This window comes from Sprattus sprattus (genome assembly GCF_963457725.1).
Source record: "Sprattus sprattus genome assembly, chromosome: 7".
NCBI lineage: Eukaryota > Metazoa > Chordata > Actinopteri > Clupeiformes > Clupeidae > Sprattus > Sprattus sprattus.
The window spans coordinates 31,418,069-31,435,072 of NC_137926.1; the positions used below are offsets into that span (position 1 = coordinate 31,418,069).

The following is a 17,004-nucleotide window of genomic DNA, read 5'->3' on the forward strand; positions in this document are numbered from 1 at the left end:
TGGCAGGGTCTACTTTGTCAACCACAACACGCGGACCACCCAGTGGGAGGACCCCAGAACCCAAGGGTAAGCCCCCCCTCACTCGCTCACTTTCACCCCCCCCCTCCCAGCACCCGCCCGCCAGACGGCCAGCCAGCCAGCCAGCCAGCCGTCCAGCCAGCCGTCCAGCAGCACCTCTGCCAGCCTGCCCAGAGACCAGCGCTGCCCGCTGCCCTTCCCTTCCCTCCCTCCGCCCACTCCTCTCATTGGCAGCCCGTGGAGCTGAATTCCCGGCAGGCAGATTAGCATAGCCCGCGGCTAGCGGCGATGTGGGCAGGAACCGGGGCCCCACCCAGCCCAAACTCCCTGACTGCCCCTCTAATGTTAGCTGCTGAGGGAAGGACTGGAGCAGGGCTTTGGGACTTCCTCAGGGCATCTGTTTTCTTCACTGGGCTGCTGTCTCAGAGCAGTCTTCTTGCTCTTAGTACCGCCGTTTCAACAGCACTTTTATGAGTTGTGAGGCTGAAGCGTTTTTAGTGCAATCATCTCATCAGCTCATTAGCAGCAGTAAAATCACAGTGTGCTGTAACAGTTGACTGAAAGTGACTCATGGATGGAGGAGTCAAGATGGTTCCTAGAATGTTACTATGAAACTCAATTATTTAACTATTTTTTTACACAAAAATATTTCTTTATTATTTTTGTAGAGTGTAGAAACTCACTTTTTGAACCCTCTCAGGATGTCTTTCATTGGTTTCTTCACCACACTTGCTTTAATATCATGTTTGTTGATTTTATGAGTTTGTTTGTTTTGAATTTGTTTTGCTTTTATTTTAATTTTGGTTTGCAAACACACTTGAGAGGTAGCGTAGGCCTGAATTCCAGGTTGAGCAGAGCGACTGTAGGATGGCGGGCTGGGCAGTGGGGTTGGCGCTGTCCCCGGAGCTCACGTCCCCTCTCCCCCTCTCTCATCAGGATGATCCAGGAGCCCCCCCTGCCCCCCGGCTGGGAGATGAAGTACACGGCGGAGGGCGTGCGATACTTTGTGGACCATACCTCCCGCGCCACCAGCTTTAAAGATCCCCGACCGGGCTTTGAGTCTGGGTAAATATGCTGTCCCTACAGCCCCCCCTCCCCTTACTCCCAACCCCCAACTCCCCTCCCCTCTCCCCAGTACCACCCCAACTCCCCAAGACAGGGAAAGACAGTTTCACTAGAGCGGCCATTGTAGAGACTCAACAAGTATATAGATATAACGTCTCAGCAATGAAAGAGTGATCATGGAGACCTCTTCTTTTTTCATTTCATTTTTTTTATCATTGTTTGGTTGCTTTTGTACATTATTTTCTCGTTTCCTTTCTGGGGAGGAGTTTGGTTTCATCTTCTCCCTTGATGGAGAATCTGAGCTCATATGGGGTGTCACTGACACACATAAAGCATGCGCATACTCCTGTGGTGTACTTGCCCTCATTTATCTTTACCCCAGCATTGTATTTTATTAATACGCTTCAAATATTGTGGGTGTGTGTATGCATGCATTCTGTAAAAATATAAAAAATACTTTTTACAAACCTTTCATGAGATGGACTGAGCTTTTGCAACATATTGCAAAATACCTCATTTGTATTTTTATGTAGTGGTTCTATGAGGCACTTACAATGTCCATGCAGATTTCAAATTGATACCATTGATGAAGTCCATGTTTGGAACTAGCCCTGCCTCAGCTGTCCAACACCCTAACCAAAACCAGTGGGCTTGGACTCAGCTCACTGTAGAACACTAGAGCTAGAATATTAGTGGCTTCTCTCTCTTTCTCTCTCTCTCTCTCTCGCTCTCTCTCTCTCTCTTTCCTCACCCTCTCTTTCCTCTCTCTCTCTCTCTCTCTCCTCTCTCTTTCCTCGCCCTCTCTTTCTCTTTCTCTCTTTCTCTCTCTCTCTCTCTCTGGTCTCTCAATTTCACTTACCCTCTCGGCCTCCAATTTTCTTCCCTCCATCTTTTTGCGCACTCAGTTTTCCTTCCGTGCTGACTCGGCGTATATCCAGTGTGTCTGCCGTCGGAGCGCTGGGCCTTGAACTAACACAGCTGCAGGCTCAGGCGCACCTCCACGGGCACGCTGAGCCTCAGACCAGCCTCTTTTTTTCTCCTCCCACCTCCTTTTCCTGCGGCGCCCACAGCTCAGTGCCTCCTCACAACTCTGTCCAAGGCCCCACGGCGGAGCTCCGTGATGGGGCCTAGCCTAATCACTTCTTTTACCTTCTTTTGCCTTCTTTTGCCTCCCTCATCAGTAAGAATCATGTGGGCCTCACCATGCAGCTGCAGAGCAGAGCAGGGCTTGTCAAATTCCATTGAGTTCTGACCACAGGGTCAACCATACCCTACCAGGTCCATAATAGCTACCTTGTGGCTTTATGCTGTTGACTAATCAAATACCTAACCTGAGAGTTAAGCTGAATGGGTATGCGTTTCAACTGGACAAGAGTTTAAACCTTACCAGTCATCCATTTTATTGTTCGCCAAACCCCATCCAAGTCTGTGCCCTATTTGGATGCTATCTGCCTTTGCAGTGAGTGTTCTCAGCCTTCAGTGTTTGGAAAGGGCTTTTAGTATAGGCTGTAGGAGGAAGTCAAGTAATATGGCCAAAGCTATTGGTACTGTACTCGTGTACTATTGGGTACCAACCATACCTCACCCACGGGACTATTGGAACCCACTGGTTTGACTGTTGAGGTCCCATCTTGACCTCTCTCTCTCTCTCTCTCTCTCTCTCTCTCTCTCTCTCTCTCTCTCTCTCTGTGTCTGTCTCTCTCTGTCCCTCTGTCTCTTTCTGTCTTTCTCTGTCTCTCTCTGTCTTGTCTTCCTGGCTCCATTCAGGTCCAGGCAGGGGGGCTCTCCAGGGGCCTATGACCGCAGCTTCAGGTGGAAATACCATCAGTTCCGCTTCCTGTGCCATGTAAGCACCTCACCCTACTTCTCTTTCGCACTGACCCAGTTTTTTTGTGTTTTTGTGCAAGCTCAGAAAGTCCTCTCACTTATGGTTCTCCTTATTCTGCTCTCTCCCCATCTGTTTTTCTTTGTCTGTCCATCCGTCTGTCTGTCTGTCTGTCTGACTGTCTCTCTCTGTGCAGTCCAATGCCTTGCCAAGCCATGTCAAAATTTCCGTGTCCAGGCAGACGCTTTTCGAGGACTCCTTTCAGCAGGTAAGGCTTCCAGTCCAGTCTAGACTCACCATACGAAGTGTGTTAAGAGTCCATTTCTGCTGGACGCTGGTCAGAGAGTAGGGATACAGAGTCCTCTTGTGTCTCTGCCCGTGACAGATCATGAACATGAAACCATACGACCTGCGCCGGAGGCTCTACATTATCATGAGAGGAGAGGAAGGCCTGGACTACGGCGGCATTGCCAGGCAAGTCCCGCCACGGGTACCGCTGGCACCAACCCGCCTGCCCGCTCTGGGCCTCTCCCCTCAGTCATTTCCTGTCTGTCTGACTAAGTCGCTCTTCCTCTCACTCTCCTATGTCCTCTCCTTCCCAGCCTCTGCTCTTCTCTCACTAGCTTTCTTCCCTTTCTTTTCCTTGTCCTCCTCCCTCTGTCACCGTCCTACAGTCTGCTTTTCATGGCCTTAGTCTTTCACTCACTCACTCAGTCACTCACTCACTCACTCACTCTGCCCTTCATGGCATGCAGCACAATCATGTTTGTGTCATTGTGGGTCATTTGGTGTATTTGTGCGTATCTTTGGTGTGTATTGTTGGTGACTGGTTCCTCATCATGTCTTGTGGTGTTAAGTACTCCTCCTCCTCCACCTCCTCGTACCTGCCCATGCTGTCCTGTAACCCCTCCTTTTTTGTTGTTGTAGTGGTTTGTTTTTTTTGTCTGTTTTTTGTTTTGCCTTGTGTCTCTGTCTCCGGCGTCGCGCCAGTGGTTTTACCCTATGGTAGGTTACGTCATGCTGTTCTACCACAGGGTAGAACCACGGACGGGATGTCTGGAGGTGTCTGCGCTGCCCCCTGCGTCAGCCAGCCAGCCAGCCAGCCAGCCTCCCCAGCGCTGTCCCCTACCCTGGGACATGGATGTGGGGGGTGGGGGGGGGAGGTGGAGGGTTGGGTGCAATGGTGGTGGTGATTGTGGTGGTGGGTAGCTGGGGCTTCAGTTTTGTGTACTGCGTTGTGTGAGTGTGTAATGTGTACTATTTTGTGTGTGTGTTTGTGTGTGTGTGTATGTGTCATGTTTGTACTTTTTTTTGTTTTAATAAGATGTGTATGTCCTCTGTCAGATGGAACATGCAGCTGCTCAAGAGTCTTAGTCTTAGATGTGGTAATGTCATACTACCCAGCGTGGCAAATCTGGTTTGTCTTGGTAACACCACAAGACCTGACCTCATCAAGGGAGGCCCACAGAGGCAGTGCTCTCCAAACATTCATTTAATCTCATTGATCCGACACTCTGATACTCACGCCTCTCGTCACTCCACTGGTCACTCCTGTCAACACTTAGGCCCTTTCTCCAAGTCCAAATTTGCACTCCCCCCTTTTTTTGGTGTGGAAACTAGCACAACACAACACCATGATTCACGCTGGGATGTAGGAACGGAGCCACTGACTCTGCTCGTTTTCCATTCAGCTGTGGTGTTGGTACAGTGTGTATGTTCTCATTGTGTCGCTGTGTGTGTATGTTCTCATTGTGTTGGTGCAGTGTGTATGTTCTCATTGTGTTGGTGCAGTGTGTATGTTCTCATTGTGTCGGTGCAGTGTGTATGTTCTCATTGTGTCGCTGTGTGTGTAGGTGTACATCTCAGATTGTTGGGACTTTCATATCACTCCATGTGTCTTGCTCTGCCATTTCATCATGTCTGAAGTCATGTGTTGAAATCATGCCTGTCGTCTGTCATCTCCAGTGATGTGTGTGTGTGTGTGTGTGTGTGTGTGTGTGTGTGTGTGTGGTGTGTGTGTGTGTGTGTGTGTGTGTGTGTGTGTGTGTGTGTGCGTGTCTGGGCATAAAAATCATCTCTTAATCATGAGTCACTGTTCTCCCCCATGCTGCAGTGTGTGTCTCTAAATGGGTTTGGGAGGGAGAGGTTTAAGGCTGTCATCTCCACCCCTCAACCACTCCTCTGCTCTAACACACACCCTGTGTTTGTGCCCCAGACACACATCCTTCTCCTCCTCCCTCCTCTTCTGCCCCATTCCGTCTTCACCTCCTCTCCTCTCCTCTTCACCTCCTCTCCTCTCCTCTTCTCTCCTCTCCTCTCAGTGATCTACATTCTCTCTTCTCTCCCCCTTGGTTCTGATGGCCTTCTCTCTCTCCCTCCCCCACAGAGAGTGGTTCTTCCTGCTCTCCCACGAGGTTCTCAACCCCATGTACTGCCTGTTCGAGTACGCCGGCAAGAACAACTACTGTCTGCAGATCAACCCGGCCTCCTCCATCAACCCTGACCACCTCACCTACTTCCGCTTCATCGGACGATTCATTGCCATGGTAAGACACACACGCACGTACACACACACACACACACACACACACACACACACACACACACACACACACACACACACACACACACACACACACTCTTTTTACTGAGTGTAATTTGGCAATCATCTAGAGTCCCTGGCACTCTAAAATTAACAAAAAAGAACATTTCAAACTGATAAAGTACATATGATGACCCTACATTGACAATGGCCACTTTCGTCTGACCCACTGTTAAGCAGCATAAGTGATTGAAGGGAAGGCAAAAAGTTCTTGGAGTTCTTTCAGCTTCTGTAGTACAGTTCCTTACTTTTCGACATGAATAACTTCAATAGAATGAAAAAGAGACTAAGAAAAGGCCATTGAAAGAGTTTACCCGATCAATTAGCAGTTAACCAGTCTCTCATGTAGAGCGGTGGAAAAGTCAGGTCTCAGGAAACCTCCGCAGAAAGTTTCCTGAACACTGCGTGCCTGTGTGCCTGTGCACTGTGTGTGTGTGTGTGTGTGTGTGTGTGTGTGTGTGTGTGTCTTGTGCATGTATGCGTGTGTGAGGCGGCGTGTGCTGGTACTCTCTTGCTGCTGTGGGCACACACACAGGGGCGTGTGTTTCTGATCTGGTGAATAGCAGCCTTATACTACAAGCACACCCCACCCCCAACCACCCCCGCCTGCAGCCAAGCCCAACTCCCGCGCTGGGACAAACTCCAGAAACTCCAGGCCCCAAAACCCAAAAGGGCCCACCACCTCCACCACCACCACCACCACCATTCTCCTCTCCCAGTGCCCCTTCTTCTTCTCCACCCCCTCCTCCCTTCCTCCCTCCCAGGCATGACTTCACTGCCGCACCCAGCACACACCCGCCCAGATGCCAGTCCTATATTTAGTCTACAAATACGCTACTCACACAGAACCCTTCCATATACATGTTCGACACAGCCTTTTTCTTTCTGTGTGTCTTGCACTGTTAAACTAACTTTTTCTTTTCTTTAAAAGATCCCTTTTTTTTCTTCCTCCTGTTCCCCAAAGCCCTCATTTTCAATCCCCTCAAGAGTTCTCCATTTCGCTCTCCCTCTCTGGCTTTGAGTGCCTTCCCCCCCCCGACTCTCTGTTGGGCTGAGCCACGCACCCCTTGTGAGTGTTTGGGGCTGAACAGACTGTGAGTCACTGTGCAGCGGCCGTCTGTGTTGTTCTTGGACCCCATTGCTGAAGTGCCTCGGCCTCGGCCTCTGCCTCTGCCTCTGCCTCGGCCTCGGCCTCTGCCTCTGCCTCTGCCTCGGCCTCGGCCTCTGCCTCTGCCTCTGCCTCTTATCCGTGGGGCTGCAGTGTAACCTTACCAAGTCTCTCCTCCTGAGCACATGTTGCCTTTGCATGCCTTTGTGATTTGACTCTTTCACTGCTCACTTTGACGTTTACTTTTGGTCGCCTTCAAAAGAGAACTCGACCGTGAGGTGTTCAGTGGGCTCGTTGAAGAACTCATCTTTAGAAATGAGCTTTAGGTGAACAAACATGAGAATTGTAGTTCTGTCTGTCTGTCTGTCTGTCGGTCTGTCTGTCTGCCTGCCTATCTGTACATACATGTGCACTCACCGTTGGCCCCCTTGTGACTCCCTTCAGGCGCTGTACCATGGGAAGTTCATCGACACAGGCTTCACCCTGCCCTTCTACAAGCGCATGCTCAACAAGAAGCCCACCCTCAAGGACCTGGAGTCTATAGACCCGGAGTTTTTCAACTCCATCATGTGGGTCAAGTAAGTAGCTCTTCAGTCAACTCCCCTTCCTTCCTTAGCTCCTGCTCCTCTGCATTACCTTGATTTGAACATGTGCTTCATAGGTTGGACTGGGTGCAATGGGGTGTCAGAGGAAAACTTTATTCTCTGGATGGTTGGTCTCTAGGTGGTGTATTGACACTGTGTGTGTGTGTGTGTGTGTGTGTGTGTGTGTGTGTGTGTGTGTGTGTGTGTGTGTGTGTGTGTGTGTGTGTGTGTGTGTGTGTGTGTGTGTGTGTGTGTGTGTGTGTGTGTGTGTGTGTGTGTGTGTGTGTGTGTGTGTGTGTGTGTGTGTGTGTGTACCTGTAGAGATAACAATCTGGAGGAGTGCGGAGTTGAGCTCTACCACGCTCAGGACATGGAGATCCTAGGAAAGGTGTCCACGCACCAGCTGAAGGACAACGGCGAGAATGAACTAGTAGGGGAGGAAAACAAGGAGGAGTACATCAGGTATCCCATCAGCAGCCCCTGCTCACTGTGTCATACCAGAACCATAAAATAGACACAGACACAGACACAGACACAGACACAGACACAGACACAGACACAGACACAGACACAGACACAGACACAGACACAGACACAGACACAGACACAGACACAGACACAGACACAGACACAGACACAGACACAGACACAGACACAGACACAGACATCTTGTATATGAGTCTATATGAGCTGGCCTCCCTCTGTGCAGATTGCTGACTGACTGGCGCTTCACTCGGGGTGTGGAGGAACAGACCAAGGCCTTCCTGGACGGCTTCAACGAGGTGGTGCCCCTGGAGTGGCTGCGCTACTTTGATGAGAAGGAGCTGGAGGTGAGAGGGAGGGAGGGGCTGTCTGCAGCCATGTGGCACTGATGGAGAGCCAGCCTCTGCTTAGTCTCTGTCCACTGATGGAGAGCCAGCCTCTGCTTAGTCTCTGTCCACTGATGGAGAGCCAGCCTCTGCTTAGTCTCTGTCCACTGATGGAGAGCCAGCCTCTGCTTAGTCTCTGTCCACTGATGGAGAGCCAGCCTCTGCTTAGTGTCTGTCCACTGATGGAGAGCCAGCCTCTGCTTAGTCTCTGTCCACTGATGGAGAGCCAGCCTCTGCTTAGTCTCTGTCCACTGATGGTTCTCTTCTCATCCTGTCCTCAGCTCATGCTGTGCGGCATGCAGGAGATTGACCTCAGCGACTGGCAGAAGAGCACCATCTACCGCCATTACACCAAGAACAGCAAGCAGATCCACTGGTTCTGGCAGGTACGGTATCCACCACCTTTCTCAGTTGTGTGTGTCTGTCTTTGTGAGTGTGTGTGTGTGTGTGAGTGTGTGTGTGTGTGTCTGTGTGTGTGTATATGCCTGTGTGTGTGTCATGCTCTGATCTCACTGACCTGCTGGACCCTTGAGCACAGGTAGTGAAGGAGATGGACAATGAGAAGCGGATCCGCCTGCTCCAGTTTGTGACGGGGACCTGCCGGCTGCCAGTCGGAGGATTCGCTGAGCTCATAGGTACGGCTCTGGCCATCTCATTCCCTTGATGCGCTGCTTTAGATTACTCTAGATGAGATGCTGTTGTCTCACTTTAGATTACTCTAGATGAGATGCTGTTGTCTCTCTTTAGATTACTCTCTAGATGAGATGCTGTTGTCTCTTTAGATTACTCTCTAGATGAGATGCTGTTGTCTCTCTTTAGATTACTCTAGATGAGATGCTGTTGTCTCACTTTAGATTACTCTCTAGATGAGATGCTGTTGTCTCACTTTAGATTACTCTAGATGAGATGCTGTTGTCTCACTTTAGATTACTCTCTAGATGAGATGCTGTTGTCTCACTTTAGATTACTCTGGAATGAGATGCTGTTGTCTCACTTTAGATTACTCTCTAGATGAGATGCTGTTGTCTCACTTTAGATTACTCTAGATGAGATGCTGTTGTCTCTCTTTAGATTACTCTCTAGATGAGATGCTGTTGTCTCACTTTAGATTACTCTAGATGAGATGCTGTTGTCTCTCTTTAGATTACTCTCTAGATGAGATGCTGTTGTCTCACTTTAGATTACTCTAGATGAGATGCTGTTGTCTCTCTTTAGATTACTCTCTAGATGAGATGCTGTTGTCTCACTTTAGATTACTCTAGATGAGATGCTGTTGTCTCTCTTTAGATTACTCTCTAGATGAGATGCTGTTGTCTCACTTTAGATTACTCTCTAGATGAGATGCTGTTGTCTCTCTTTAGATTACTCTCTAGATGAGATGCTGTTGTCTCACTTTAGATTACTCTCTAGATGAGATGCTGTTGTCTCACTTTAGATTACTCTGTGGAATGAGATACTGTTGTCTCACTTGAGATTACTCTCTGAAATCAGATACTCTTGTCTCACTTTAGATTACTCTCTAGATGAGATGCTGTTGTCTCTCTTTAGATTACTCTCTAGATGAGATGCTGTTGTCTCTCTTTAGATTACTCTCTAGATGAGATACTGTTGTCTCACCTTCTCAACTCGTTCTCTTTCTCAGGGAGTAATGGGCCTCAGAAGTTCTGCATAGATAAGGTTGGGAAGGAGACATGGCTGCCCAGAAGCCACACATGGTGAGCCGCTCAGACTACACTTCATCTTTCATTGCTGAACTGATGGAGTTTATTTATGTACAAGGACAAGCCTACGTTTACGTGCGTTTGTGTTTGCTACAACCTGTTTTTATTCGAAAGGTTTTACTCATAACCTGCACCTTTTCCTCTTTGTCTTTTTCTCTCTTTCTGTCTCTCTTATACTACAAATCCAGCTTCAACCGGCTGGACCTGCCCCCCTACAGGAACATGGAGCAGCTGCGTGAGAAGCTGCTGTTTGCCATCGAGGAAACTGAAGGGTTCGGGCAGGAATGAGGCAGAATGAGCAGAGCCAAAACCACAGCCATCCCAGATAAAAAAGGAGCTGCAGAGGGATAGAAACAAGTGTTAACATCACAGCCTTTTTTATCCCCCGTCGACAAGGAGCGGAGTCAGGGACTCTGATGAGAGGGGCGTATGTGAAATGTGTTTGAGCTCCAGGAGCAAAAGGCCTTATGTTTCAGGGGAGGGGAGGTGAGATGAGCGCGAGACGTGTCCTCAGGTGTCCTCTCCTCACCACGCAGTTGCATTCCTACCACTGTAGATCTATTAGAAATTCGCCAAAAAAAAAAAAAAAAAAAAACCCAAAGTAACAGATTTCAACACAACAAGAGAAATATATTATAACCAATAGCAAATCTCCAGACACTGCACATCCACAGCTTAGAATCATATCTATATAGATGAAATAATTGGAAGTGAACACTATGGTGTTAATCGTGGTGAAATTGATTGGTGTGTGTGAGTGTGAGACAGAGAGAGAGAGAGAGAGAGAGAGAGCGAGAGAGAAGGAGGAAACTCAGTGGGAGAGCAAGTGGAGTTAGTCCCCCTTGCGTAAAGGGATAGCCTGGTACATTTTTGTTCTTGTTTACTGTTGATTATGGCGTACAGCGCGGTCCTGTATATAGCTGAGATAAATGAGACTTGCATCGTGGACAGGGGAGCGAAGCCATGATATATGAAAAGATAAATCATGTATGTAAATATGTTGTTTGGTGAGTGTCTAAAGGAATTCAGCTTTTCTAAAAATCCATTTTAGTCTCACAGTATTATGGTAAGAAAAAAAACAAGTGATTTTATTGAGGAAATAACTATTAAAAGTTATTTTGAATGAATAAATGCTTCCAATCATGTTCATGTTGAGTCACTACAGCACCGTCACAAACATATTGACATGATGTGTTCATATTCCCCAAAAGGACACCCACATATACTATTTTCACAGACATGCATAGACATGCATACATAATGTGTGAGTAATAATACAATTAAGTTTCCATATCATATTATCATATCACAAATACCAGTGCCAATTTTTTCTAGTTTGATAATCTCTTGAAAATGTACGATTTAGTGACATTAGATGAATGACAGAATGATTGACACATGGAATAATCAGGTTTCCCAAGGTAATGGAAATCCTGGAGAAGTTTAAAAATCTTAATTTTCCAGGCCTTCATTGAATGTTCTGGAAGTCACAAAATGTGATGTTGTATCTAGGTGTAATGACAATATGATGTTCTTGTTCTGCTCTACGGATGTTCTGTTGTGCGAGTTTCGGCAGTGTGATGGTTTCCATTTCAACTGACATAGCCAAACTAGCCTATTACAAAAGGAACGGAACAGGTTATTTTAATTTTCATTCATTACCTAAGCCCAACCTTTGGAGTAAAGGACACAATTTCGTAAATTCAGACAAGGTCCCTTTAAAGGTCATGGAAAAGTTTGAAATGTCAATGAAAATGGTGGGAACTCTGATCACTTACTCAAATGTTCCTGTTAACCAAAGGAAATTCTGATAGCTGAACATGTATAGATTTGCCCTGCATCAGACACTTTACTCTGAGACCTCTTGCCATGTTGGAGGTTTTTACAAGGTTTAACACACAGAGATCAACCAAACCATGAAGTCTGAAACATGACACTAAATCTGAGTGGGCTAGTCTGGAATGAACTGATAACTACTTTCCTATTTCCTCTCCTTTCTTGACCGGTTTTATTTTGAGATTAGAAAATGAACACAATACCTCATCATCTCCATTACACCCTTAACAGTGTTTGAGTCAAGAATAGGAAACCATACACTTTCAAAACCTATCTACAGATACGGATTTCAAATACGAAATGTATCTACACTTTCAAAAACTATCTTCACTTTCAAAATCTATTTACAGATACGGATTTCAAATACGAAATGTATCTACACTTTCAAAAACTATCTTCACTTTCAAAACCTATCTACAGATACGGATTTCAAATACGAAATGTATCTACACTTTCAAAAACTATCTTCACTTTCAAAATCTATTTACAGATACGGATTTCAAATACGAAATGTATCTACACTTTCAAAAACTATCTTCACTTTCAAAATCTATTTACAGATACGGATTTCAAATACGAAATGTATCTACACTTTCAAAAACTATCTTCACTTTCAAAATCTATTTACAGATACGGATTTCAAATACGAAATGTATCTACACTTTCAAAAACTATCTTCACTTTCAAAATCTATTTACAGATACGGATTTCAAATACGAAATGTATCTACACTTTCAAAAACTATCTTCACTTTCAAAATCTATCTGCAGATACGGATTTCAGTTACGCATTACGGATTTCTCTTACGAATTACAAAATCTTTTTGGCACTGTCTTTACTTCCTTTCTAAAGAGCCAATCAGCGCTTTTGGCAGATTTTCTAAATCGCCAATCAACACATTGTATCCTGTACTGACTAGCCAATCAGCGCTAGCTTGCTGGTAACTGGGAAAGTTGAGTGAAACGGTGTATGCAGGCAGCAGTCATGGATCAGAGACCGAGAAATGGCACAAGTAAGAAGTCCTGTATTTGGAGTTGTTAATAAAGCTATTGTAAAACGCACAATCAAAGTCAGTGGTTTTCACTCCACACTTCGTTCCACCTGTTTCAAAGATCCTTGTCGTTGTATGGAAGATATTAGGATCTGCTTTGGTAGCTAACGAAAGCTAACGTTAGCATTTTCGTGACAGATCTCCTATTCACAGCATTCATATGACCCATTATCACGATGAGAACATTTAGCAGACAGACTGCTATTGTCTTGTTCTCCAGACACATGCTAAGTGATGGTGGGGGTATACCGTTAAGTGCATATGCATCCTCAACAACTGGATAATGACCAGCCTGATTTCAAAACCACCTTGCAATGTCATTTTCGTTTCTTTTCATGGCACTTTGGGGTAGCCTAGTTGTAACCATTTTAAGTCCTTGAAAACGCTTCATTGTGTATTTTTTGTGGAAGCGAGTTTTCTAGCGTCTCAGTGGAAGAGATATATGAGGCAGCAAGCTGGAGTTCTCGTCACACTTTCATTAGATTATATTTGTTAGTGGTTGAGACCAATTTCTTAGTTACAATGCGTTCTGCAGCCAAGCGATCTCTGAATCGCCAGAGCCTAAGATTAACTTAATAGTACAGGTGTTCATCAGCCCTTTGGGCCAGACATAAGGCATGCTTGTTTAACTTCCCCCACGGCGTTCGTACACCGAATTTTATTCAAACCATGCGGGGGAAACCCCAGATCTCTCCCTAGGCAGAGCGGTGGCAGATTTAGCTTATAATTATTGAATATTGAGCGGGCCAGCAGTTGCCAGCAAGCTAGCGCTGATTGGCTAGTCAGTAAAGGATACAATGTGTTGATTGGCGCTTAAGAAAATCTGCCAAAAGCGCTGATTAGCTCTTTAGAAAGGCTGTAAAAACAGTGCCAAAAAGATTTTGTAATTCGTAACAGAAATCCGTAATGCGTAACTGAAATCCGTATCTGCAGATAGATTTTGAAAGTGTAGATAGTTTTTGAAAGTGTAGATACATTTCGTATTTAAAATCTGTATCTGTAAATAGATTTTGAAAGTGAAGATAGTTTTTGAAAGTGTAGATACATTTCGTATTTGAAATCCGTATCTGTAGATAGGTTTTGAAAGTGTAGATGGTTTCACAGATACTAAATCTATATTACAGATACAAAATCTATATTACAGATTACAAAATATTTATGGCATTGATCTGATTCCATAGGAGCTTGGGTAAGACTGAATCTAGCTCTTGCTACCATACCAATAAACATAATGGTGCACACTATGTCACATTATATCAGTACAGTAATGCAAGTAGAAAGTATCAGTTTAATTATGTAGTTATTAAGTTACATTGTAATAAGGGCTGTCTAATATGTAACGTGAATGGTTTCTCTGGGTGATGAGTGCAGCTAGTTTACACCTTGGCTTCAAGCCCCTTCGATAATTCACTTAAGGAACTCAATGTAATCCTTTCTCTATGTTAAAAGACAATCTATACTGTGTTATTTCCACATTACACTTTAGTGTTTAGGAGTTTTGAGCATCTGTATGTAAATAATCTAAAGCTACAACTACACCACCTCACTCAGATGTCACCTATGGAAACTGGTAGTTCGGCTGAGGACAGAGAAGGTTATGTGTAACTTTACAAGGTCATCAGGTGTTCTCTGCTTCCCTCCAGAAGGGGAGGGTGTGTGTGGAAGCTTTATTTATAGATATATTACAAGAAACCAAATTTAGAAAAAATACAATTTAATTAATATAATATAGAGGTAACTCAGGACATGTGTACCATTGAGTCAAGAAATGAGCACCAGGTTTAGGTTCAGGATGCTCAGGTTCAGGCCTAGGTTCTTCTTATCCCCTTTAGAACCTCCTGCCAGATCTATTAAGATATTTAAGATGGACGGCGTCTTTGGAGCCAAATATGCTGTTCACTTTTTGGCTCTGGGTTCCATTAGTCTTAACACCCATCAGGTTACTGCTTGTCTTTGAATTGAACTTATTTAGGTGTTCTTTGGCTTTCCACTCATAGGCTCTTTTGTCACTTTGACCTTGAGGTGACATGCTGCTAGTGTTTAGTCGGTCCAGTTTCTTTGTTTCTGTGAGTCCTTTTGGTTCCTTTAACTGGTCATTGAGTCTCTCCAATTCTCTTATAATAGCATCGTTCTCCTCCTGATCCTCCTTTGCTGACTTCCCCATGGTTTTCTTTTTCTGACTTTCGGCTAGCAGCTTATTCTCAAGCTCTTCAAGCTCCTTATCAAATAAATCAGCCTCATTCAAAACCTTGCTTTGTTTCTTGCCACATATGTTTTTCTTGACTGCCACACTGCACACATTTCCTTGTTTCAGTGGTACGGTTGCCCTCTGAATATTTGTGGCTACCGTAGTCTTTCTGTTACTTGGGATAACCGCCAGCTCTCTCTCAAGCTCCTCCAGTTCTTTATCAAACAACTCCGCATCAGTCAAGGCCTTGCTTTGTTTCTTGATGCATGTGTCTTTCTTGACAGGTGCATTGCACACATTTCCTTGCTTCAGTGGAACGGTTGCTTTCTGAATATTTGTGGCTACCGTCGTGTTACTTGGGATACCTGCCAGCTGTCTCCCGAGCTCTTTAAGGTCTTCATCAAACAACTTTGCATCATCTAAGGCCTTGCTTTGTTTCTTGATGCATGTGTTCTTAACTGCCACATTGCACACATTTGCAAGCTTCTTTGAAGCCATTGCAGTCTTTGTGTTACGGGGGATGTCCTCCGCCTCATCACTGTCCCAGGGAGAGTCGTCTTCAATATCCTGGGAATTGGCTTTAGCCTTTGGCAGCTCCTTCTTGGTGCTCTCTTGGGTCTCAGCTTTCATCAAGGAAATGTTACTTTTGGCCTTTGCTTTAAATGAATACCCTTGGTCACCTTTATCAGAGTCCCGAGAATTATGATGGCCATGGACTTGGGCCTTCTTAGTCTTACCTTGAGCAACCTCAACAGCCTGTTCCTCCTTAATGACTGTCTCTGTGATCTCCACTTTTCGGTTCCCCCTATCACTCTTTTTCTCCCTCTCCTCCTCTCCTTTCTGTATTTTCTCCTCCATCATCTCTTTCCTGTCCCTCTCAATGTTCTGTTTCTCTTTCTCCATCTCTTTCATCAGAGGCTCATACACCCTCTCCCTTTTGTCCTCAATCTCTTGAGCCCTCTGAAGCTCTTCCTCTCTCTGTTTCCACTCCTTCCTCTCCTTTTCCATTCTCATTTTCTCCATCTCAACGCTTTCCCACTCCTTTAGGCACTTCTTCTCTGTCACCACTGCTTTCTTCTCCATAATTTCCTTCTCTTTCAGCTGCCTCCTCTCTTCAAGCAGTTGCTCCTTTTGGGTCTCAACCTCCTTTTGCTGCACTTCTATTTTCTTCCATTCCATGTCAATCTTTTCACGTTCACGTTCATCCTCAAGTGCCTTCCTCCTGGCAGCATCCTCCCGCTCCCTTTCCCCAGTCACCCGCTTTCTCTCCTCTTTCAGTTGCTCTTCCTGAATCTTTGCCTGTCTCCCCAACTCTTTCCTTTCCTCCTCTATCTTTCCTTTCTCCTTCTCAATGTTTTTCCACTCTTTCTCAAGTGCTGCATTTCTCTCTTCCTCCAGTTTCTCCTTCTCAATCTTTGCCTCTCTCTCCCTCATCTCACTCCTCATCTCTCGTATCTTCCATTTCTCTTTTTCAATGGCTTTCCTCTCTTCTGCTAGGGCTGTCTGTCTCAATTCCTTCTCAACTCTCAGATAAGCCTCAGTCTCCCGCTGTCTGATTTCCACCTTCTCTAAGCTCCTTGTATCTCTGTCTCTTTCCATGCTCACTGTTGATAATCTATCCAATCTCAACTTTCTCCTTCTCTCTCTCACTTCCTCCTCCTCCCTCTCCCAACGCTCAAATCTTGCCAAATCTACATATGAAATACACAGAATGAATGTCAAACATCTGCTTTAAATACAGCAAATCATTGCATGTCTTCATTAGCATTAGTAAGTTCATTTGGTAAATCCATATAATGAGATGAAATATCTTTGCTGTTTTACTGAGATCAGTTTTAATTTCAATACTAGGCTAATTCTGTCTGCCCATCTGAATTTGCTTGTGGTGTTCCTACCCTCAGGAGCCATGGCCCGGCTCATGTGGCCCAGACCGTTAGGCCCCAGCCCTGCGATTCTCTCTGGCTGGATGAGCAGCTTCATGGAAGAGCCCAGCTTCCACTCTACCTCAGCTAATATGAGGGAGCGCATCTGTAATAGGACAAATGTCACAAAACTATTATTCACAGAAACACACCCTGCCAGTGGGACCTTCCTGTTCAAGTGTTCAAACTTTAGATTTACTAGAGTATATAGTGAC

General features: G+C 45.5%; 1 protein-coding gene across 1 annotated transcript in view; it reads left to right on the top strand.

Annotated features, from left to right (window-relative positions):
- LOC308367654 (NEDD4-like E3 ubiquitin-protein ligase WWP2) overlaps positions 1-10,937 on the top strand; it is a 13,539-nt gene extending 2,602 nt beyond the window's left edge. The window contains exons 2-14 of the mRNA XM_080841631.1: positions 1-66; positions 955-1,083; positions 2,851-2,929; positions 3,105-3,176; positions 3,294-3,386; positions 5,299-5,454; positions 7,063-7,196; positions 7,524-7,664; positions 7,912-8,032; positions 8,353-8,457; positions 8,610-8,706; positions 9,714-9,786; positions 9,981-10,937. The exon at positions 1-66 is cut by the window's left edge and continues 16 nt beyond it. Of these exons, the coding sequence (XP_080697757.1) occupies positions 956-1,083; positions 2,851-2,929; positions 3,105-3,176; positions 3,294-3,386; positions 5,299-5,454; positions 7,063-7,196; positions 7,524-7,664; positions 7,912-8,032; positions 8,353-8,457; positions 8,610-8,706; positions 9,714-9,786; positions 9,981-10,080 (1,299 nt within the window). The 5' untranslated portion in view covers positions 1-66; position 955 and the 3' untranslated portion in view covers positions 10,081-10,937. The remainder of the gene's footprint in view (positions 67-954; positions 1,084-2,850; positions 2,930-3,104; positions 3,177-3,293; positions 3,387-5,298; positions 5,455-7,062; positions 7,197-7,523; positions 7,665-7,911; positions 8,033-8,352; positions 8,458-8,609; positions 8,707-9,713; positions 9,787-9,980) is intronic.
- The last annotated feature ends 6,067 nt before the right edge of the window (positions 10,938-17,004 follow it).